The sequence below is a fragment of the Cucurbita maxima genome, unplaced genomic scaffold, assembly GCF_002738345.1.
Source record: "Cucurbita maxima cultivar Rimu unplaced genomic scaffold, Cmax_1.0 Cma_Scf00028, whole genome shotgun sequence".
In the NCBI taxonomy this organism is placed as follows: domain Eukaryota; kingdom Viridiplantae; phylum Streptophyta; class Magnoliopsida; order Cucurbitales; family Cucurbitaceae; genus Cucurbita; species Cucurbita maxima.
Genome location: NW_019272044.1, coordinates 2508077 through 2529114, shown reverse-complemented (window position 1 = coordinate 2529114; position 21038 = coordinate 2508077). Strand labels below are relative to the sequence as shown.

Here is a 21038-nt window from a genome sequence, read left to right as displayed (position 1 = left end):
CTTTCTTAAATTATTAAATCAAGATTTTAAAAATTTTAACAATTCAAATTTTCTACTGATAATTTACAACTCTTCCAAATAAATTTCTTTTAAAATAATTCAAAATCACATAAATAAAATAATAATAATAAAATTTTAGTAGCATCAAATATAAACGTGCACAAAAGACCAATTTGTTTTGTCATAGGTCAGGCGGTATGTCCACACCCGTTGTGCGGTATGTCCAAACCAGTTGTACAATGCTCAAGTTCCTTCCCGAAACCAAGAACGATCAAATCCATTTGCTAAACTTCGTAGACTAGAGAGACATCTTAAAACTAATCTCATAGATCAACGGTCTCCTAAACCTTTTAATAACGAGACTAAATAATCATAAAACGCATCGAATCATACTCCAAATAGAAAATGAACATAGCAGAATTATATATTAGTTCTTTAAATATAGCACTCAATTATTATTGAAACACATACAATAAACTCTAAACTAAAAGCAAAACTCAATACAAATTGAGGTCCTAAGCTATTATGAGAAAGGGTGAAAATATGGTATGTTTGCTGTAAAGAGAACTAAAGCACATGGTTCATCAATGCAGCAAGCTAGAAAAACATAGGAACCACCCAATTCAAGTCCTGGGTAAAACGTCGTTTTTGAAAGAATCTGTAGACTGAATTTTCTTTACATTCCTCAGTAATAAAATCGACTGGTAATAATAAAAAAAAAAAAAACTGTATCGAGTTCGAGTTTTGAGTTTGGGCCAAATTCTACAATGGAGAACGAAGACTTAAAACTGTATCAGATGATTCTGTCCTGAAGATCTGTAATTAATGTGGATGCCAAAGAGCTTAGCTTCTTCCCTGTTTCTCCAGCAATGTTCTTGAGAGAAGACAGATCCTGCTGTGCCTGCCAATTTAAATAAGGATGTATGTAACATAATGCTAAGATGCACTAAATAGTTTTAGAAGGTCACGAGAACAAGCAAGGATAGCTTAGAACCTGAATAGAAATCCGGTTAATAAACTCGGTTGCAGTAAGATCAGCGGAAAGATTATCTTGTTGGTGACCGAATAGATCGGCACTAGAGATGGAAGCCGAACCCTGCGAATTGAAGGATGGAGAATAAGAGGAAAGAAACTAACATTCAGAGATCTTGGCTGTATAAAGAAACGACTTGCATCCAATCTGTGGAACGAATGAAACAAAATATCGTTCGTCGTGCCACGATACCATATACAGAAAGTGAAAGAAGCTTAACTCAAAGGATCTCAGGTTCCATTATGAAGGATTGAAGGGTCACATATGGTAAGAGGTCAGTATACAAAGGTACGACTAGAAAAGTCTGGACAACAATTTCCGCTTCATTAACGATAAAGGTACATACCGAGAACTTTTGCAGGGAGGCCTGAGCTTCAGCATCAGCTCTGTTCTGATCACCAAAATATTGAGCTGACGAAATAGATTTAGCATTGGAGAACTTCTTCCTCGCTTCATCGCTTTCTTCAATCTGACATCATCATATTGTGAGATGAGAACAGAGACCAAATGAAGAGACATGTTATGGACCCATGTCATCATCAACCAGCATGATACGTGTTTGTGCATGCCATTACTGAGGTTTTTTTTAGGAATTCTGATGGGTTCTGTTTGACTAGCAATAAATTGCTTATTATCGTAAAGGCGTGTTCACGAAACTTACCCGAAAAAGGAAATTTCAACCAGTGCAACGAGTAACAGACATTGTCCGAAAATTTTTACCCCATGAAATTTCAACCAGTGCAACGAGGTTTTTTTGAAATCAGGGAATAGATGTGGAATTTTCAGAGTAATTCATTTTTTAGTACCAAAAGTGTTCAATAAAAGAGAATTTCATACTCAGACACCAAAAAAGAATAAACACAAGATGCAAAAAGCTAGTCGTGGATGCATAAAGACATAACATCAATTATGCACGGCTAGGGATAAACATGATTCATGAATAATGACAGGATGACAAAAGCAAAGAATTTCAGATTTACGGCCTACATTAGACAATTCCTCATTTTCCCATGGTTGATTTATTGATGCATGCTAAATTCATTACAAACTCAGAAGTACAATTACTAACCTGCACTTTCGAGGAACTGGAACTCGCTTTCTTTGGAAAACCACCATCCATTCCAAATTCAGCAAAGAATCCCGTTGCCTTTGGAGGAGCCACATGGCTAACTACATGAGAGCCACTAGAATTCACGTCAGATGATTGGACATTTTCTACATATTCAAAGCGAGATGCAACAGATGAACCAGTTGCAGGAGTTTTGATTGCGGTTGAAGATGAAACTGGAACTGTGGGTTCTTCAGGTTTCTGATCATATAAATTTTCACTTCGCTGCAGGGAGTGCAAATTATACAGTCAAGCTAAATGTTTCTCAAAAACAATATTCGAGGTTAATTGAAATTTAGTTTAACGACTTTATCCAAAATAACAATAATCCATGAGCAAATTACGGTCTATTCACAGTGGTAGAACGCATTATTATTACCTTTGTAGTGAGCTTTCGGGCACCAAGTCCCCCAGTTTTCCCTGGCTTCTTCCCACCAATGGGCTTCTTCACAGTACTTGAGAATACCGTCTGAGAAGCTTTTGGTGAGGCAGAAATTTCGGGAGCTTCTTGCTTTCCAGAGACATTGTCTTTAGCAATTTCATTAGTCTTGACATCAGGAGGTCCATTTGTTACTTGGCCTGACGGAGAAGAAACTGGGGAAGATGGCAACGCCATCTCTTCTGCCATACTTTTAGCAACTTCTTTTGAAAGTAATTGTCTATACAATTCAGCAGCTCTTGATGTATATTTGGCCTCGATTTTGCCTCCGTCGGACCATCCATGCTGCTTAAAGAAAACCTGTGCTCGGTTATTTCCTCCAAAGCTCATTGTTTTAAGCTGCTCCACAGTCCAAGAATCTAAATTTGTGGACCTACATAATTGAAGAACCTAATAACATCAAAATCATTCCCATCATAAGGGACTTGTACTCTCAGATACATTTCAAGACTATCATAACCTTTGACGCTTTATTTCACTTGAAACCCTGAGTAGCATGTTTATGCAAGCCACATGTAGTTAATACAAACAGGAATCGGAAAGAAATTAGAGATAAACTACACTTACAGTTATCCAAAATGCAACTAAGAGTTCTGTTGACTCAATACATGTAGGGCTTTCTTTTAGGCTACTAACAGTTGATTTTGACAAGTAATAGACTGCAAAATTTTGACAGAAGAGGATTGTGTGACTCAAAGTCAGCCTCGCGTCCCCAGTAACTTGACTAGGGAATAAAATGGGGAAACTAAGGCACCTAACCAGCAAAAATTAAGAAGGGGCAGCAACAAAATCATTTCGCATTATACACTCATATATACGTACTAAAATAATTATATCTGAAGTCTCTGTGAACTCCCCTTGCTATCTTTACAAAGACAACTATTCCTAGTTTTCTAAATTTCCTGACCCTACAAACAGAAGAAACTGCATTTCTCCAAAGGGATTTAGGTCTTTTTTTTTTTTTTTTTTTTTTTTTTTTTTTTTTTTTTTTTTTTTTTTTTTTTTTTTTTTTTTTTTTTTTGCAGAGGTCAGAAAGAAACAAGTATAAAGGAACACATCCATGAGAGGAGACAATGAACTAATGTTAAATCGTCGACATGGTGGCAAAACCAAGCTGGACCAGCAGTTTATAAATTTGCAACTGACAAGCTGTTAACACAGGGAGATGTGGATAATATGCATTTAGATGCACTAATGTCAACTATCATGTGATATGACCATTGACGTTTATAATAATGAAGAACAACAAACGAATATGCCATCCAAAGGGTGAAGAATTCAAAATCTCAGATGGAGCAAATATTTTTTTTTACATAATCATAGTCATGCATGTCTACGAACAGTTGGCAGATCTACCACATTGGAATGATAAGGCAGAAGGACTGGGGATCAGTCCTTGCCCGAGGTAAGGAAGGTTACAAAATATGTCTCCAAAATCTGTCTTTCCACAAAAAGAATAAATGTCTATTGCAGAACTATCCTGCAAGAATAAATGGCCAGTACAGTGCTAGCCCGAACCTCATCTTGTTCTCATACATAAAGATACATGTGTATTTACACTTTTGTGAGGCAACAGTTTTGATATATAAAAATGTACGCCTTGGTAATATTTTACAGTAGCCATGTTTTTTCTATATTCACAACTTGGCTCGTATTTTAAAAACATTAGAAGGAAGTAGATGACAAAACGAAGAAACTCCATAAGTGGAACTAGTATTTTAAAGCTTAGATTTTAAACCTTAAAAACCAAGTGATCATCGAGCGAGGCCTTTACATATGCACATTCACAAGACTTCCATATAATTTACATCACTCTCATCACTTCTCATTTGTTATTTCTTATCACTTTGGTATATTGTAATTCTCATCACCCAATTTGAGTTTTCTAGGAAATAATCTAAAGGTGTCTACAAATGACAACCCATACATTCTAAAAACATGTTTAGAGCGTAAGGCTTGGCGAGGCAGTAGGAGGACAGGGTTCAACATAGACGACTAAACACATGGAAGAGGCATGAGAATAAGACACTGTGCAAAGCAATGCAATGCACTTCTAATAACTACACATAACACATACTCTATTAGCAAAACAAAAATATAGTAATGATTCGAGAAGTGTGAATTCAGAAGTAGAAATCAAAACAAGAGTGCCTGGAATCAAAACCCTAAACAAAATAATAGTAATAATTCACCTGACGAAGCTAACATGTACGCCAAGGCTGCGATGCACAGCGGAGCAATCAATACAGAGGAAGATCCCATAGGGAACAGAAGCCCAAGTCGGATTCTTAGCATTGCAATCAAAACACGTCTGGAATCCAAAAAAAATAACCAGAATCAAGGAAGTGGGTCAGAGATCTGGAGATGAAACACACAGATCGGGGGGAGGAAACTCAAAATCGTAATGAAACGAAGAGGAATCGGAAAAAGCAACGGAAAATGGTCGGAAATGGAGGGCGGAAAAGGGAATACTACCTTATTTTCGGACTTGGCTTTGAGTTTCCTGAAGACGACGTTCTTGTCGGAGAAGGTGTCGGACGCCATTGGAGAGGAATTGGAAGAGAAAAATCCCCAAAGAGGTGCTTGAAGGAACACCTCCTTCGGGAAATTGAAATGAAGAAGACGGGTGGGTGAACACAAATTTGGATTTCAGCTTTCAAATTTAACCCTAACAACCCACGACGGTGGCATTAAGCCGTCAACAAGAATATCTTTGACAATCAGTTGAATCACTCAAATTGGCTAAATTAATAACAAATTATCTCTCAAAAATATATTTAAATTTTTAACTTTCAAAAAAATATATTAAAATTATATTTATCTAAAATTAAAAAAAAAAAATCATTAATTTCCCATTAGCAGCAGAAGTATAGGACTTTCATCATCAACACTTTCCTTATCCCAGTTTAACTAACGAGCAGAAATCTCTTTCCACTCCTTATCTATTTATTTATTTAATGGGTCTTGGTCGAGCCCTGGTCCCACATATTAAACGGGCATCTCTAATAAGGTGACTCGAGTATTAAGCTTATAAAAAAAAATACTTTTTTTTTTTTGTCTTGATTTTAGTATCTTAACAACGCCACAAATTTTTTAGATCCAATTAAATACATTCATTCAATTATAAAATTCCTTTTCTTAAATTTTATTAAATTTTATTTTTTATATTCATCTCTTAAAATGTTTATTTTAACACTTAAAATTTTGGTTTAGATTTTTTTTATTGTTTTTTTTAAGTATTTTTTATTTTTTAATAATAAACTAAAAATAGACGACCAACATAAAATAAACTATATAATTTAGGATTTAAAATTAAATAAACTTAAAAATTCAAGGACAAAATGGTAATTAAACTATATTGGAGGGCTTGGCGTGGGCCTTTTCCCATAATTGCTCTAGGGCTTCTGAATCAAGATGGGCCTCATATTGGGCTTTTTCTGAATATATATATATATATATATATATATATATATATATGTATATATATAATCCCGTCTTCGAATTTTAAACTATTTGAGCTCGATTCATGCGAGTTGTATTGACCCTATAAATAATATTGTAGCGTGTTAAATATGTTTCTCATTTTTGTGGACGGTGGATAACTTACAACAAAATCAACCTAGTTGTCTTTTCGAATTTTAAACGTTACGAACTCGAGTCACGTGAATATGTTGACCCAATTAATAATGAATGAAAATAACATTCTCACTATCGTAGTGTATTAAAAAAGTTTCTCGTGCTCATGGACGGTGACATAGCATAACTTAGAACAAAACCTATCTAGCTGCCTTCTCCAATTTTGAACTAGCCCAATTCAACCTACCTGACAAAGGTTAAAATGGACGGTACCCCTTCAAAGATAACATAAAAAAGAAGACAGCCAAAGATAGCCCTCCACGTGGATATGCCGTAGTGCGTGGCGGATGAGGTGGAGGGTATGGGGAGTGACGTGGACAAATTGAAATTAACATGATTGGCCATTTTCTGAAACCGGGTCCCACCACTTTACAGTTTAATCCCACGTTTTTTTTCTGCTCCCAATTGGGACCCACCATTACTCTGTGTCAATTTTCTAAATAACGACAATATATATTTATTTATTTATTTATTTATTTTTAATTCAATGGAATGGATAAGCTCAGTTGACTGTAACATATAAATCATCACAGTCCACTAATTTATTATTTTCTTTAATAAAAAAATAATTGTCGAAATTTTGTAAAGTAATTTAGGTATAGTTGAATAAAAAAATTTAAAATTATTAGTGTTTTTAGTAAAAAAATTTAGTTTTCAAATTTAGGCGTAGTACAAAAATATAGGTAATAAGTAGCTCTTAATCATCGGTCATCCATCGCGTGCGTAAGACTACGTCAGCTCCTCTCAACCAATATAATACTAGAAAGTCTCATGTTCGGGTCTTCCTAACTCAACTCATGAGCTCACAAATAGGGTTTTCACTTTCTAATATCATCGCATTTGGCTCGTTCGAGCTTTCCTCGATTGTCTATATGAAATGGTCAAACCCAATGGTTGGATTCACATATTTGAGCTCGTATGAACTTATTTTAATCAGTGGAATCATTTGACTCAACCTAACGATCGGTATCATATAGTCTAGCTCCTTCGAGCTTATATCTCAATCATTGATATCTCACGACCTACTCAATAATTGATTTCCTGTTAACTAGCTCTTCTAAGCTTATCTTAATCATTTATGTCACACATCCTACTCAATTACTAGTTTACGATATCTAACTTCATCGAAGGTTCCTATGAGCTCATCCTCCCGTTCAAATAATTCAGTTATGTCTTTTACACTTTGTTTGTTAACAGTTCATACCGGGAAACGTGTCCAGAGTTAAAAATCAAATTGAATTTAGTTTAATCATAGAAATGGAAAAGGTTATTTTTGGTGATTAAAGCAAAATTGAAGATTTTAGCAACAAAAATGTGAGCCATGAGAAATTGCATATCTATAATGACTAATAATAATTTTTTTATTCCAATTAGTCAAGTTCGTTTCAAATCATATTTTTAATCTTTAACAACATTTTATCGATATTTTAATTATAAAATAATATTTTTTCCTATATTCACGACGTTCGAATAAATAATGAGTATTATAATAAATCGAGACTTTCAAATGAAATGAATTACGAGTTTTCAAAAAAATCGATGACCCAAAAAAACTTGATTAACCCAACCCATCACGTACAATTTAAGTTGGGTCATGAAATTATTTGAGTTGAGTCGAGTTCAAATAAGTGAAAACCCGAACCGAAACTTCAAATTCTATTCTAAAGTCCATAATATTTATGTATTAAATTTACCATTAGTATATTTATTTCTAATTTATTAATTAACTCCGATTATTCAACCCAAACTATAAAGATTTGGTTAAGTTGTATTATTTTGCGTTCGGGTTTAGGGTTGAATTTTTGAAAACTCGAAAATTTAAGTCGGTTTGTAGGCTAACATTTTTTTTGGTCCGGTCACTCCACCATGAAGGTTAAAAATATTTGACGATTATAACCGATAGTAATGCGATGTTAATCAGTTTATGAGATTTTAATTATTAATACAACATGTAGTGTAAATAAGTATGATTTTTTTTTTTATAAATAAACAAAATAAAACAACTTACGAACCCCTGACTATGGGTTGTGACATGAACTATAACAACCAAAGTTCATCGCTAGTACATATTATCTGTTTTGACTTGTTGCGTATTGTCGTTAGCCTTACGATTTTTAAAATGCGTTTGTTAGGGAGAGGTTTTGACACCTTTATAAATAATGTTTCGTTCTTCTCTCCAATTGATACATTATCTCATCCGAACTATATTAATATTAAATGTAATTTAAAAGGGTTGGTTAGAAAACAAAAATATTTATGACAAAAAAGGACAAAAATAAAAGCTGAGAAAATATTCCAACCACAAGAGTTATGTTTCAATAAGCGTGGCAGAGTCAAAATTTTGAACCAATTGGTTCACACTTATTAATAATTAACAATAATAATAAATAAATAAATAGTAATAATAATAATAATAATAATAGCTCAATATTCTACTTTTTAGCTACCGACATTATAATCAAATTTTATGCCAATATTTTTGGGCAAAATATAAAGTTTCATAATATTTTTAATATAATTTTTTTTTAAATAATGGGCATTTGTGCAATAATTTAAAAGTTGAAGGGTATATTTGATTTTTTAATTAAAAAAACTATAGGCACCGTTAATTAGAAAAATAAAATACACGAACATTGTCGTTAAATCAATGTGAAATTATTTGATTTGTTTTAGTTGAGCAGATATATTTTAATATGTTTCATGATCGGATATAGCTCACAGATATATACTCTTAGAAGTCAAATATTTTTAAAAAATAATAAAGATTGGATAATTATTTATATTTTTTATATTTTGAAATTTATGTAATTTTTTTTAAGGTTGTGTTAGGTTGAATGGCGCTGTGACCTATATGGATCACGACCTCTTGTATTTATAGATGTGTATAATGAAGATTAAATTGTAACAAACCATGAAATCATAGATTATCTTTGGTGGAAGTAAATCAGTAGACTGTCATTATGTATGGATATGATTTATTTCATGTTTAATGAGTCGTACATTTTTAATTATGCGATTTCATGATTTTGACGCGTTCACGACAAAATTTTAATGGAAACTCAAACCCCACTACTATTTTTTCGTCGGACAAGAATTTTACTGAGTTTTTTAAATAATATGTATTTTTTTCAGATTAAAAATTCCACGTCAGCCTCTGATTTAAGGTCCAAAAGAAACAGCTTGAATTTATTTTTTTTATGTTTAATTATTTCCAACTTTAATTCAAATACATTTAATATACAGTGAATGCTTATTTTTTAAAATAAAAAACAATTTATTTGCCCAAAAAATAATGTTATTAAAACCACTCGAGTTCTACAACTAGCCGATATTGTAATTTTTGTTTTTATAAAATTCAAAGGTGTTAAAGTTATTTTTAAAAAGTTATAAGTACTTTTAAGACGTGTATCAACCATGAGAATATTTTTTAAAAAAGCCACGAAAAGAAAAGTTTATTCAGATATGATATTGGTTATTGATGTACTTCTTATTTACTCGGGTGTTAAATTAAAAAAATTTAAAAATAGGTGTATCGTTAGTATGTAGATACAATTTTTGAAACGTGATAAAAGTAATAATATTATTGAATTTTTATTTAAAAAAATTAAAAGAAATTTAAGGATTTAAATATATTTTTTCGACTAAATATTATTTTTTTTATATATCAAAAACTAATATTAATGATTTAAAAATAAGGATTAAATTTAAAGAGTATATTTATAATAAAACTAAAAAAAGGAAAGATTTTTTTTTTCGCACGTGAAAAAGTGACGAATGCGTATGAGGTGACATAAAGCAAAAAAATAAAAACAAAACGTCCTTATCATGCCACGTTTCCAAAAAGAAAAAAAAACGTGCTGAATATGTTAATTAATTAATCCAAAATTTAATTAAACTAATCTCGAAATCTCCGCCGTTGGTCGCTCTATCTAACCTCTAGCCCCACGCTGCCTTGGATCCAACGGCCATTGTTCAGTCTCTTGCTTTACGAAGCCGTGTGGTAATTATTATAATGTTGATACGAGTAAATGGGGTCCACGAGGAAGACGATTTTTTGGCCGCCGAGTTTTTGGTTTTTTTTTTTTAATCCGCGTAGCAGCTCCTTCGTGGAAACTAGCTGTAGTTAAGTTAACCATACTGTAGTTAAGGAGTGTGAAAATTTCTATTTATTGCTTGTCATAAATATTTTTAAGTGAATTTTCTTTGTATTTTATTATTTCTTTTAGGTGTTTTTTTTTTGATGGGTCGGGTTAAAAACATCATTAAACATCAAATATTCTTAATATTAATCTGGTATATTTTTTTTAATTCAATTCATAGTTTGAGTTAAGTAGGTTAAGAATCACGACTCTTCACAATAGTATAATATTGTCCACTTTGAGTATAAGCTCTTGTGGCTTTGCTTTGGAGTTCATAAAAAGCTTCATATCAATGAACATGTATTCCTTACTTATAAATCTCCTAATAATCCTCAACAGAGTACATCAAGTTGGTTGGATTCTCATGTCATTTAAATACTATGTAATCAACTTCTCCCTATCCAAGGTTATATACTGTGAGCCGTTGTTGTTACTCTCTTGCCTGTTTAATATAACGTCTCTTTCAAAAATCTCTTTCTACCCTCGTTTTCTAAAACCGAGGCTAGAGGCTCGAGCATACGTCGCTTGGTCACAGGCGGACGCAAAAGCAAATTGGCTTAGCTCACTTGTCGTCGTTAGAAAGTGAGTGCTGCACAATCGCAAATCTACTGCCATCAAGAGTACGATTGTGACAAGTAGATAAATTTTATTTTATTTTATTTTATTTTTAGCAAAAACTACATATTTGACTTTTAAATAAAAGAAAAATTCGAGAATAATGAATAATATTTTATAATTAAAAAAATTATTGGAGAGTAAGTAACTCCTCTAGTGGAGTCATAGATGCAGCATAGGCACGTGTGACCTATATCATTTTTCATTAAATCATAATATTTTCTTTCAATAAATTGTTACAAAATTTTAAAAGGAATAATTGGAATCATATATCATTATAGATTTTGAGAAAATAAAATTATAGATATTTTTATGGGGTTACTATTTTAATTTTTTAGATAAAATGAAAAAAATAATCACGTCCCGGTATAAAGCAGACACGTGTCAAACTCCCATTAGCGAACCGACAAAGACGTCACGTGTCAAACAAACCGAACCGAACCGGACTAGCTAAACCGAACCCTCTGGCAGCTAGAGCTAGTACAGTTCTAAGCGAGGAGTTGAAAAAGACGCCGGGTTTTTGAACGATTAAATCGGCGATAAAAAAAAAAAAGAAGCGTCGTCGTGCCTTCCTCAGCTTAGTTTGCTCCCAAATAAATGGCAATCCGATCGCCCGACATTTCTTAAGACCAAATTTCCCTTTCTTCTCCGATTTGTGTTCTCCAAATTTCAATCGCATGACAGATTATCGTTTGTCGACGATGAATCTTTGGACCGACGAAAACGCGTCGTTGATGGAGGCCTTCATGAACTCCGATCTCTCCTCTTACTGGGCTCCATCGGCTGCGTCGTCTCATTCTCTCCACAACCAACCGCCGCCGCAGTCCTCCGCCTCAACTTCCAATCCGCCGCCGGATCCCCCTAAATCCGTCGCCGTTTTCAATCAGGAGACTCTGCAGCAGCGCCTCCAGGCGCTGATCGACGGCGCTAGGGAGAGCTGGACGTATGCGATTTTCTGGCAGTCGTCGTACGATTACCCCGATGGGTCGGTTTTGGGGTGGGGAGATGGGTATTACAAAGGGGAGGAGGATAAAGGGAAGGGAAAGGCGAAAGTAGTGACGTCGGCGGCTGAGCAAGCTCACCGGAAGAAGGTTCTCCGGGACCTTAACTCTTTGATTTCTGGATCCGCCGCCGGACCGGACGATGCGGTGGATGAGGAGGTTACGGATACGGAGTGGTTCTTTTTGGTTTCCATGACTCAGTCGTTTGTTAATGGAGTGGGGTTACCGAGTCAGGCGTTCTTTGACTCGACGCCGATTTGGATCTCCGGCGCTGATCGGTTGTCGGCGTCGGCCTGTGAACGGGCAAGACAGGGGAAGGTTTTTGGGTTACAGACGATGGTTTGTATTCCTTCTCCAAACGGCGTTGTCGAAATGGGTTCGACGGAATTGATTCACCGGACGTCCGATTTGATGAACAAAGTCAAGATTCTGTTCAATTTCAACAATCTTGAAACGAGTTCTTGGATATCGGAAACCACCGCCGCTGCTTCCACTGCCGACGAAGGAGAAAACGACCCGTCCTCGATGTGGATTAGTGAGCCGTCGAGTACAATCGCCACCACCGTCCCTTCCGGCGACGTTCCGAGGAAGCTAACCCAATCGGAAAATCAACAACAATCCCATCAAAAACAGAGCCAAAGCTTCTTAAACTTCTCCGACTACGGATTTGAATCAAATCCATCAAAGAGCATCACCACCGACACAACCACCACCACTACCACCACCAACACCCCGTCATTCAAGCCGGAATCCGGCGGGATGCTGAACTTCGGGAGCGGAAATCTCTTTTCCAGCCACGCACAGTACATAACAGACGAACAGAACGAAAAAAAGAGATCCCCTCCTTCTAGAAGTAGCAACGACGAAGGAATCCTCTCGTTCACCTCCGGCGTGATTTTACCCTCCTCCGGCAAGGTGAAATCCGGCGACTCTGATCACTCAGATCTGGAAGCTTCCGTGATCCGAGAAGTCGATAGCTGTACAAAATCCATAGAACCCGAAAAACGACCTAGAAAACGAGGCAGAAAACCAGCAAACGGAAGAGAAGAGCCACTGAATCACGTCGAAGCAGAGAGACAACGACGAGAGAAATTAAACCAGAAATTTTACGCTCTCCGAGCCGTAGTTCCAAACGTATCTAAAATGGACAAGGCCTCGCTGCTCGGCGACGCAGTTTCATACATCAACGAACTCAAATCGAAGCTCCAAATCATAGAAACAGAGAAAACAGAGATGGGAAAACATCTAGAGTTCATGAAGAAGGAGATGGGAGGGAAAGATCTAGGGCATTACACAAACACAATCGATCAAGATCTAAAAACAGGGAACAGAAAAGTAATGGAAATAGAAATCGAGGTTAAAATCATGGGATGGGACGCAATGATACGGATTCAAAGCAGTAAGAAGAATCATCCGGCGGCGAGATTGATGACGGCGTTGAAGGATTTGGACTTGGAAATGCTTCATGCGAGTGTGTCTGTAGTGAATGATCTGATGATTCAACAGGCGACAGTGAAGATGGGGAGCAGATGTTACACGCAGGAGCAGCTGAAAATGGCTCTGATCGCCCGAGTCGGCGGCGGCGGCGGTAACCATGGATCGATGTAGAGAAGAAGGGGAAAGGGGTGTGTGTAATTAGGAGTGGGAGGGGACGTTTTTGAGGCTCCCATTAGAGAGAGATTAATAGAGGGAATCTAATATTTGGTAGATTTAGATTATTTTTAGCATTCTCTCTTCTTCATCTTTGTATTTAGTGTAATAATTAGAGTTTATGTGTAGTTTTGTTCCTTATGGAAACTAAATGGAGGATCAAAGACCTTCGGAGTTATGAAAAAACACATACGCTTCCAATGTTCTAACATCTCAAGTTCACCGTCGGCAGATATTGTTTGCGTTGGCTCGTTACGCATCGTCATCAACACGTCTGCTAGAGAGAGGTTTTCACACTCTCATAAGCTTTGACCCGTTACGCATCGCTATCAGTCTCACAATTTTAAACTGGTCTACTATGAGAGTTTTTGTAACGACCCAGATCTACCGCTAGCAGATATTGTCCTCATCGGGCTTTCCCTCAAAGGTTTAAAACGCATTTGCTAGGGGAAGGTTTCCACACGCTTACAGAGGGTGTTTTGTTCTCCTCCCCAATTAACGTGAGCTCTCAGGTTTTCGCACTCTTCACACCCTGATTAGCTTTGACCCGTTAAGTATCTTAACACCCTGATTACCTTTGACCGGTTAAGTATCTTCACATCGTGATTAGCTTTGACTCATTAAGTATCGCTGTCACCATCACTGTTTTAAAACAGGTGTCGTAGGGAGAGGTTTTCACACTCTTGTAAATAATGCTCTGCTACCCTCTCTACCACTTTGGGGCCAACATCATTACAATTTATAACAACCCAAACCCACTCTTAGTAGATATTGTCCGCTTTGGCCTATTACGTAGCATTATCAGTCTCATAGTTCTAAAACCTGTTTATTACGAGAAATTTTCACGCCCTTATAACAAATACTTCGTTCATCTCTCCAATCCATGCGAGATCTCACACACACACACGCTGACTTTGCACTCCCACTTACAAAAGTATGAAGAGTCAAATGTCTACTTTTAGCGTACGACCCATGAGTGGTGATTTGGGTCGTTTAGATTTATAGTCTCAATGCTCGAACATGAACATCAAATTGTTGGCGCTTACTCCTACCAATTACAAGAGTGCAAGTAATTAGAACACGATCTGTGATGGGCATGCAAAGACGGAAGAGACATGCAAATCAGGCTTCCAAGTTCAACAAGCAGCCAACGGGAGGTATCCATAGAAATTGACTACAATAAATTTAGGTGTTATAACTATTTTGAAATTGAGATGAGAGGCAACAAGAAACCCTAAAATTAGAGGGTTAATTAAAGCGTTAAGGCAATGGAAAGCCCTAAAATTAGAGAGTTGTTACCCTAAATTTCTGTACAAAATTCCCCCAAATTGAATCGCTCCCCTCCGTCGTCCTCCTCCGTAACCATGACTCTGAACTGCCTCTCCTGTCAACTCTTACAGAGAACGGACTCCGAGAGAGACCCCGACCCGCAGCTCCAAAACTACTACTCCGGTCAGATAGAGCCGTCGGGGAGAAGCTGGTCCGGCAACCTCTCTTTCCGGCCTCCCGATCGCCCAAAGAAAGAAGCGCTTCGAGCCCTGCCTGAGGACCAGGCGCCTCCCGTCGCCCCCCGCCGTCTTCATAGCTCCGGCCCCATCTCTTTGGGCAGCAAGGAGCCGAAGCTGGTTCGAAGCTCCGGGATGAGGAGGGATTGGAGCTTCGAGGATCTCAGAGCCATTCGAGAGGAAAAATAACCGTCTCATACACACACTAGACCCATTCTATTTTTTTCTTTTTTATTTTTAATATATGTATATGTGTATATATATATACATATACATATACATATACATATACATATACATATAATATATGTATATTTATGTTTTTTATTTTCTTTAAATTTCATCACATGTGTTTTATTTGGACTTACAATGATGAAATAATGTATTATTATAAAAACTAAATTATTATTTTATTTTGACTTTTCAACTTTTAATTCCGACTATATCCTTAAGGTGTGAGATCAGTTAACGACTATATCCTTAGAATCATGTTCTTGAAAGGACAGTTCTTTTGTATAAGCATTGGTTGTATGCTAGATGGTTTTATTCTTTCGACATGGACCACTTGGGTCATTTTGCAACTATGTTCGGAAGGATTCATCGTACCATTTGAAAGATTTTATTGTCGATTGGTTGATAATCGTGATGATAGATAGATACATGTATATTATCACGTGGTGTGGTGCTTTTGATAGACATGATGTATAATTCTATCAATATCTCGTTGCACTAAAAACTAGGTGAGCCATTACAAATGGTATCAACAAAGTGGACAAATCTGCTAGAAGTGGCCTTGAGTCATAAAAAATGGTATCAGATCCCGACACTGGGTGAAGAGTAGATGATTTATAAGAGCCCAACACCGGATGAAGAGTAGACGAGTTTTAAAACTGTGAGGCTGACGACGATATGTAACGAGTCAAAGCTAACAATATCTGCTAGTAGTGGGCTTGAGTCATTACAAATGGTATCAACGGGCCAAAATGAACAATATTTGCTAGCAGTGGGCTCGAGCCATTACAAATGAATATTAGAGCCCGACACCGGATATTCTAGCAGTGGACTTGAGCCATTACAAATGGTATCAACGGGCCAAAGTGGACAAATCTACTAACAGTGGCCTTGAGCCATAACAAATGGTATCAAAGCCCAACATTGGGTGAAGAGTAGACGAGTTTTAAAACTGTGAGGCTGACGACGAAATGTAAAGGGTCAAATCGGACAATATCTGTTAGTAGTGGGCTTGAGCCAGGCCAAATTGGACAATATCTACTAATAGTGGGATTGAGCCATTACAAATGATATCAACAGGCCAAAATGAGCAATATCTGGTAGTAGTAGGCTCGAGCCATTACAAATGGTATCAGAGCCCGACACTGGATATTCTAGTAGTGGGCTTGAGCCATTACAAATGGTATTAGGGCCAGACATCGAGCAATGACGCTGACCCCAAAGGGAGGAAAACAAAGCATTCTTTACGTAAAACCTCTCTTTAATAGACAATATTTTAAAATCATGAGGCCGACAATTATACGTAACGTAACGGGCCATGTGACGACGCATGCAGGTGGGCGGGCTATCAAAAGCCCACAAATACTTGAGAACTTGGGCTCTTTCTCTCTCTTCCATCGCCGGTTGATCTGTAGAACAAATATCTGGCCATAGCATACAGAATCATTCCATTTGTTGATTTTCCTTCAATTTTCCCGTTGACTTCCCAATCAAAAATTGGGTTTGGCCTTCTTGTCCTTTTGATCCGATTGTTAGGTTTTTCTTCATATATTTGATCTCTCTCTCTCCTTCGGCTTTGGACCTTTTCTTCGTCGTCTCAGATCCTCAACTTCACCGCGTTATTTCTTTCAACTTCCCAGTTCCCACCCTTCGGTCTTCATTTTTGTTCTCCGTGTTCTTCATAGTGTTCAAGACGTCAGAATCCTTGTCTTCTTGAAAGCCTATTTGATTTGGTTGCTCGCGGAGACCATGCGGTGGTCGATTGCTTCACGGATTTTTAAATTGCGGAGGACGATCAAAGTAAGGGTATGATTTCGTTTTTCTGCTTTGTGGTTGAATTCTTACTGTTGTGTTCGGCCTGAATCTTGAAATTTCTGGTGAGATTTGATTTAGAAAGTGTTTTCTAGGTTTTCTGTTGGAGGATTGTGATTGTTTAGATTGTTAAGAGAAGTGAAATTTGATTTGTTTGGTGTTTTGTTGGGATAAGTTCTTGTGGAAATGGATAGGAATAGGCAGAATGAGAATTTAGGCGTGAACAAATTGGGGAAGAACATTAGGAAGAGCCCAATTCACCAGCCAAATTTTGGAAATAATGCTGCTAGGCCTCAACCCCAGCCACAAATTTACAATATAAGCAAGAATGATTTTAGGAACATTGTTCAGCAGCTTACAGGCTCACCATCTCAGGACCCTCACCCTCCTAGAGCTCCACAAAATCCACCAAAACCCCAAAGCTTGAGGTTGCAGAGAATACGACCTCCTCCGTTAACGCCGATTAATCGACCGAACATGCCTGCTCCTATCCCTGCCCCTGTTCCTGTGCCTCCACCCCAGGCTCTACTCACTAATAATGTGCCAAGGCCTGCACAATTTGCTCAGCCACCTCCTAGACAATTACCACCATTGGCACCGGGAGGAGACTCGCTTTGGCCGAACCCTGCTGCTGAGTCCCCCATTTCAGCATACATGCGTTACCTTCAAAATTCAATGATGAATCCATCTCCAATGGCGAACCAGTTACCACAAACGCAGATTCCTGGTCAAATGCATCCTCCTCAAGCACCACCATCTGGTTTATTGCCTTATCCTAATCCACCTGTTCCTGCTCTTCCACCCTCGAGATTAAACGGTCCTCCACCGCCCGTGCCAAACTTTCCTTCACCGAACTGGAACGCTCCCGCCCTTTTACCGTCCCCAACTTCCCAGTTTCTATTGCCTTCTCCTACTGGCTACTACAATTTGTTGTCCCCAAAATCACCATATCCATTACTTTCTCCAGGAATACAGTTTTCTCCGCCGCTGACTCCTAATTTTTCATTTCCATCCACGCCTCAATCAGGGATCTTAGGTCCAGGGCCTCATCCACCACCTTCCCCAGGGGTTATGTTCCCATTGTCTCCTTCCGGGTTTTTTCCCATCTTGAGTCCAAGATGGAGAGATCAATAACCCTCCAAGCGTTTTCGTGTTTAATCGTTCCATGCCTGCTGACATTTTCATCTGCTTGTGAAGATGGTTACCAAGCTCATGGTGTAAGCTACCTAGCTGCCCTTTTTCTGTTTTATATCTTTCTATTAGTTTAATCTTTTTAACATTTTAAATTGTAAAATCCTTCTGCTTCTCATTTTGGGTCTGGAAAATCTGATTCTGTAACTTCTGTAATTCCTAGTAGGCAATATATAGTGAAGATCAAGCCACCAAAATTGTAATACTATTTGTAACAGGAAGAACAGAGCTGTAACCTTAGACATAGGATCATAGATGTCGAGTTGATAACATGGTTGGTGGGTCGGTCGGTCTAGTTGAATAATAGTCCAATTCTGTAAGATTGATTGAACGAATATTGTTTGGTATCTAAGTTCTTCTTTTAGCTGGCTTGTAGAGGGAAATGTAGAAGTTGTGCATTTTTTATGCCTTTTTATTGTTCTTTATCATTTCATATTACCCTTTTGTGGCTGTTCTTCCATTCTTGTAGCTGCTTGCTTCTGTTATACAAAGTTTAAATGATCATGAGAGTGGCTCTGTTAGCCCTACCGGTTGGAAAGGAATGCTTGAAATTGTTTCTGTGAATCGGAGAATGTTAAAGTTAACGGGTTATAAACCTAACACGATATCTAGTAAAAGTAGAAATTTTGAGAAGAAATTAGGTGACCCAAGAGAGAAATTTATTACTTTCTCCTCGAGCTAAAATAGGGAGGAAAAACAAAAGTTTAGAGACCTAAATAAAAGTCATGAAAAAGTAGAGTTTTCGAACTTGACATTGTAATGTTCGAAGTTCAAGTTTAATACATTTTGGTCTATCCGAAGAGTTTTATGCTAATTACTAATGGTCTAAACTAGGGTAACATTGTCGAGTTTAAGAACTCGGAAACCAAAATGCTACTTAAATCCAAAATTCGGGGACCAAAAGTGTAATTTTCTCTTAATTTTAGAATAATAAATAAATAAATGTTTGAATTTTTTTGTATTTTTGAGGATTTGAAGGGACAAAAAAATATCATATAAGATTATGAGCTTTCCATTTCAAAGATCCAAAAAACGATGTATGAACGTGAAGCAAAAATTCCCTCAATTTATAATAAATTTCTCCTTTTGTAATCTTCTCTCTCATCTTAAATTATTCTCTCTCTCTTCATTATCATCTCAAAGTTTTCTGTTTGTGTGGAATAAATTAATCTTAACATTTCAATGTTAAATTTTTGAAATGTTAAATTTTTTTTTGCATAGCTTAGAGTGTCGAATAAATGGTATATTTTGTTCGAGGGCTCCAAAGAAAGGGGTCGAGTCTCGATTAAGGGGAGGCTATTTGAGAGCTCTATAAGCCTCATGGGAGACTTATAGTGTACTTTGTTTGAAGGAAGAATTGTTGGCAGTGAGTCCCACATTGGTTAATTTAGGGAATAATCATGAGTTCAGAAATACATCTGTATTGGTATTGGTATGAGGTTTTTGGGGAAGCCTAAAGCAAAGCTACAACAATATCATACTATTGTGGAGAACTTACAAATATTAATTTTAAGACTTATTAAAAGCAATGGACTAAAATAGAATAAAACTCTCAAGTACATGGACCAAAGTGATATTATAACTAATTTAACGAGTTAAGTTTATGGTTAGATCATAAGCATAATCCGATCTGATTAGATCATAAGCATAATCCGATCTGATCCAAACCTTTACAAATGTTTAGGTCGGTTGGTCTCGAGCCTAGTCCAACCCTATTATCTATATGTGCGTTTGGTGGGTGTGGTGCGCGTATAATAGTATGAATGAAAATGCATTATTTATTGGGCAAGTTGGCAAGTTGCAATGCAAGGGGTCTAAAATTGGGCCCTCCCCATCCCAATTATGCAATTCCATTTAAGTGTAGCACTCATAGACAAGGAGAAGGCCACAAACAATGCAAAAATGGTTTCTCTCTCCTAATTTGAGATAATGATTTAAAGTTGCATCACTTTCACCCCTATCACCTTCACCACCTCCCTAATTCCCATTTCTCTCATGACCTAAAATTGTGAGAGCGTAGGTCTCAATTTTCGACTTGTGAGAACGTAATCGATAGCTTATGCGTTGACATTGAATATCTTTTATGAATCAATTAATGTTTGTTATAGCATTGTTGTGGATCGCGTGTTACCTCCCCGTCAATACAAAATAATTTCTAGATAGCGCAAATGCTTCCTTCTACGACGGAACGCTTCTCTATTGATGCATTTTACACCCCATAGTTTTGATAGATCGCTTAGCTCCGTTCATCTTCGGCGCAAGAGCGCTCGATTAGCAAGCTATTATTCTCTCTTTCTAAAGTGATTGCTTCTAGGCTAACCTTTTGGCTATCTCTGCACCTCTACCTTCTTTATCACTGAGCGGTCATTTAGGGGCCTTAGCTGGTGATCCGAGCTGTTTCCCTGCAATGATGAAATTTATACCCCATTGTCTCACTAGCCGACCTTGACCCATGTTATTTTGAGATCATATCTAGTTGTCAGAATTTTGAACATTCAACTTATGATTTATGGGTATTATTTTACCACCGAGCTATCGTAGTAAGTACGTATGTATGTGTGTTGACGATGGTAAGAATCTCGTTAGTGGGCGAAGCTAGGAATTCAACTCGGGTGCGATTTAATATCCAATGTTGGATGTTGACTATTTCAATTTCCAAAATCTAAACAAAATCAAAT

General features: G+C 36.9%; 4 protein-coding genes across 5 annotated transcripts; 3 read left to right on the top strand and 1 right to left on the bottom strand.

Moving 5' to 3' along the window:
• Positions 1-600: 600 nt before the first annotated feature.
• LOC111500159 (probable ADP-ribosylation factor GTPase-activating protein AGD8) lies at positions 601-5280 on the bottom strand. Its single transcript, XM_023151818.1, has 7 exons — positions 5056-5280; positions 4773-4891; positions 2521-2953; positions 2103-2366; positions 1380-1502; positions 995-1096; positions 601-901 (listed from the first exon to the last, which is right to left on the bottom strand). The coding sequence occupies exons 1-7, from the start codon at positions 5122-5124 to the stop codon at positions 794-796; spliced, it is 1218 nt and encodes a 405-aa protein (XP_023007586.1). The 5' UTR covers positions 5125-5280; the 3' UTR covers positions 601-793.
• Positions 5281-11599: 6319 nt separating this feature from the next.
• LOC111500264 (transcription factor MYC2-like) lies at positions 11600-13830 on the top strand. The gene has a single exon (XM_023151976.1). The coding sequence runs from the start codon at positions 11648-11650 to the stop codon at positions 13577-13579; it is 1932 nt and encodes a 643-aa protein (XP_023007744.1). The 5' UTR covers positions 11600-11647; the 3' UTR covers positions 13580-13830.
• A 1103-nt stretch (positions 13831-14933) lies between these two features.
• LOC111500186 lies at positions 14934-15343 on the top strand. Its single transcript, XM_023151840.1, has one exon. The coding sequence runs from the start codon at positions 14986-14988 to the stop codon at positions 15313-15315; it is 330 nt and encodes a 109-aa protein (XP_023007608.1). The 5' UTR covers positions 14934-14985; the 3' UTR covers positions 15316-15343.
• Positions 15344-16795: 1452 nt separating this feature from the next.
• LOC111465073 (protein HAIKU1) lies at positions 16796-18769 on the top strand. Of its 2 annotated transcripts, XM_023109344.1 has the most exons (2): positions 16796-17163; positions 17545-18769. In XM_023109344.1, exons 1-2 carry the CDS (start codon positions 17107-17109, stop codon positions 18301-18303), a joined length of 816 nt encoding a protein of 271 aa, XP_022965112.1. In that variant the 5' UTR covers positions 16796-17106; the 3' UTR covers positions 18304-18769. The 2 variants fall into 2 exon arrangements, with proteins under 2 accessions (XP_022965112.1, XP_022965111.1); XM_023109343.1 differs by having other exon boundaries at positions 16796-18769.
• The last annotated feature ends 2269 nt before the right edge of the window (positions 18770-21038 follow it).

What these genes read in the sequence shown, in the direction of transcription:
- LOC111500159 (XM_023151818.1), bottom strand. Translation starts at nt 5,124, where the DNA reads ATGGCGTCCGACACCTTCTCCGACAAGAACGTCGTCTTCAGGAAACTC. An exon ending in AAGCCAAGTCCGAAAATAAG is followed by an intron (nt 4,892 to 5,055) that starts GTAGTATTCCCT and finishes TTTGGATTCCAG; the next exon opens with ACGTGTTTTGATTGCAATGC. An exon ending in CCTCCCTGCAAAAGTTCTCG is followed by an intron (nt 1,097 to 1,379) that starts GTATGTACCTTT and finishes TTCAATTCGCAG; the next exon opens with GGTTCGGCTTCCATCTCTAG.
- LOC111500264 (XM_023151976.1), top strand. Translation starts at nt 11,648, where the DNA reads ATGACAGATTATCGTTTGTCGACGATGAATCTTTGGACCGACGAAAAC.
- LOC111500186 (XM_023151840.1), top strand. Translation starts at nt 14,986, where the DNA reads ATGACTCTGAACTGCCTCTCCTGTCAACTCTTACAGAGAACGGACTCC.
- LOC111465073 (XM_023109343.1), top strand. Translation starts at nt 17,356, where the DNA reads ATGGATAGGAATAGGCAGAATGAGAATTTAGGCGTGAACAAATTGGGG.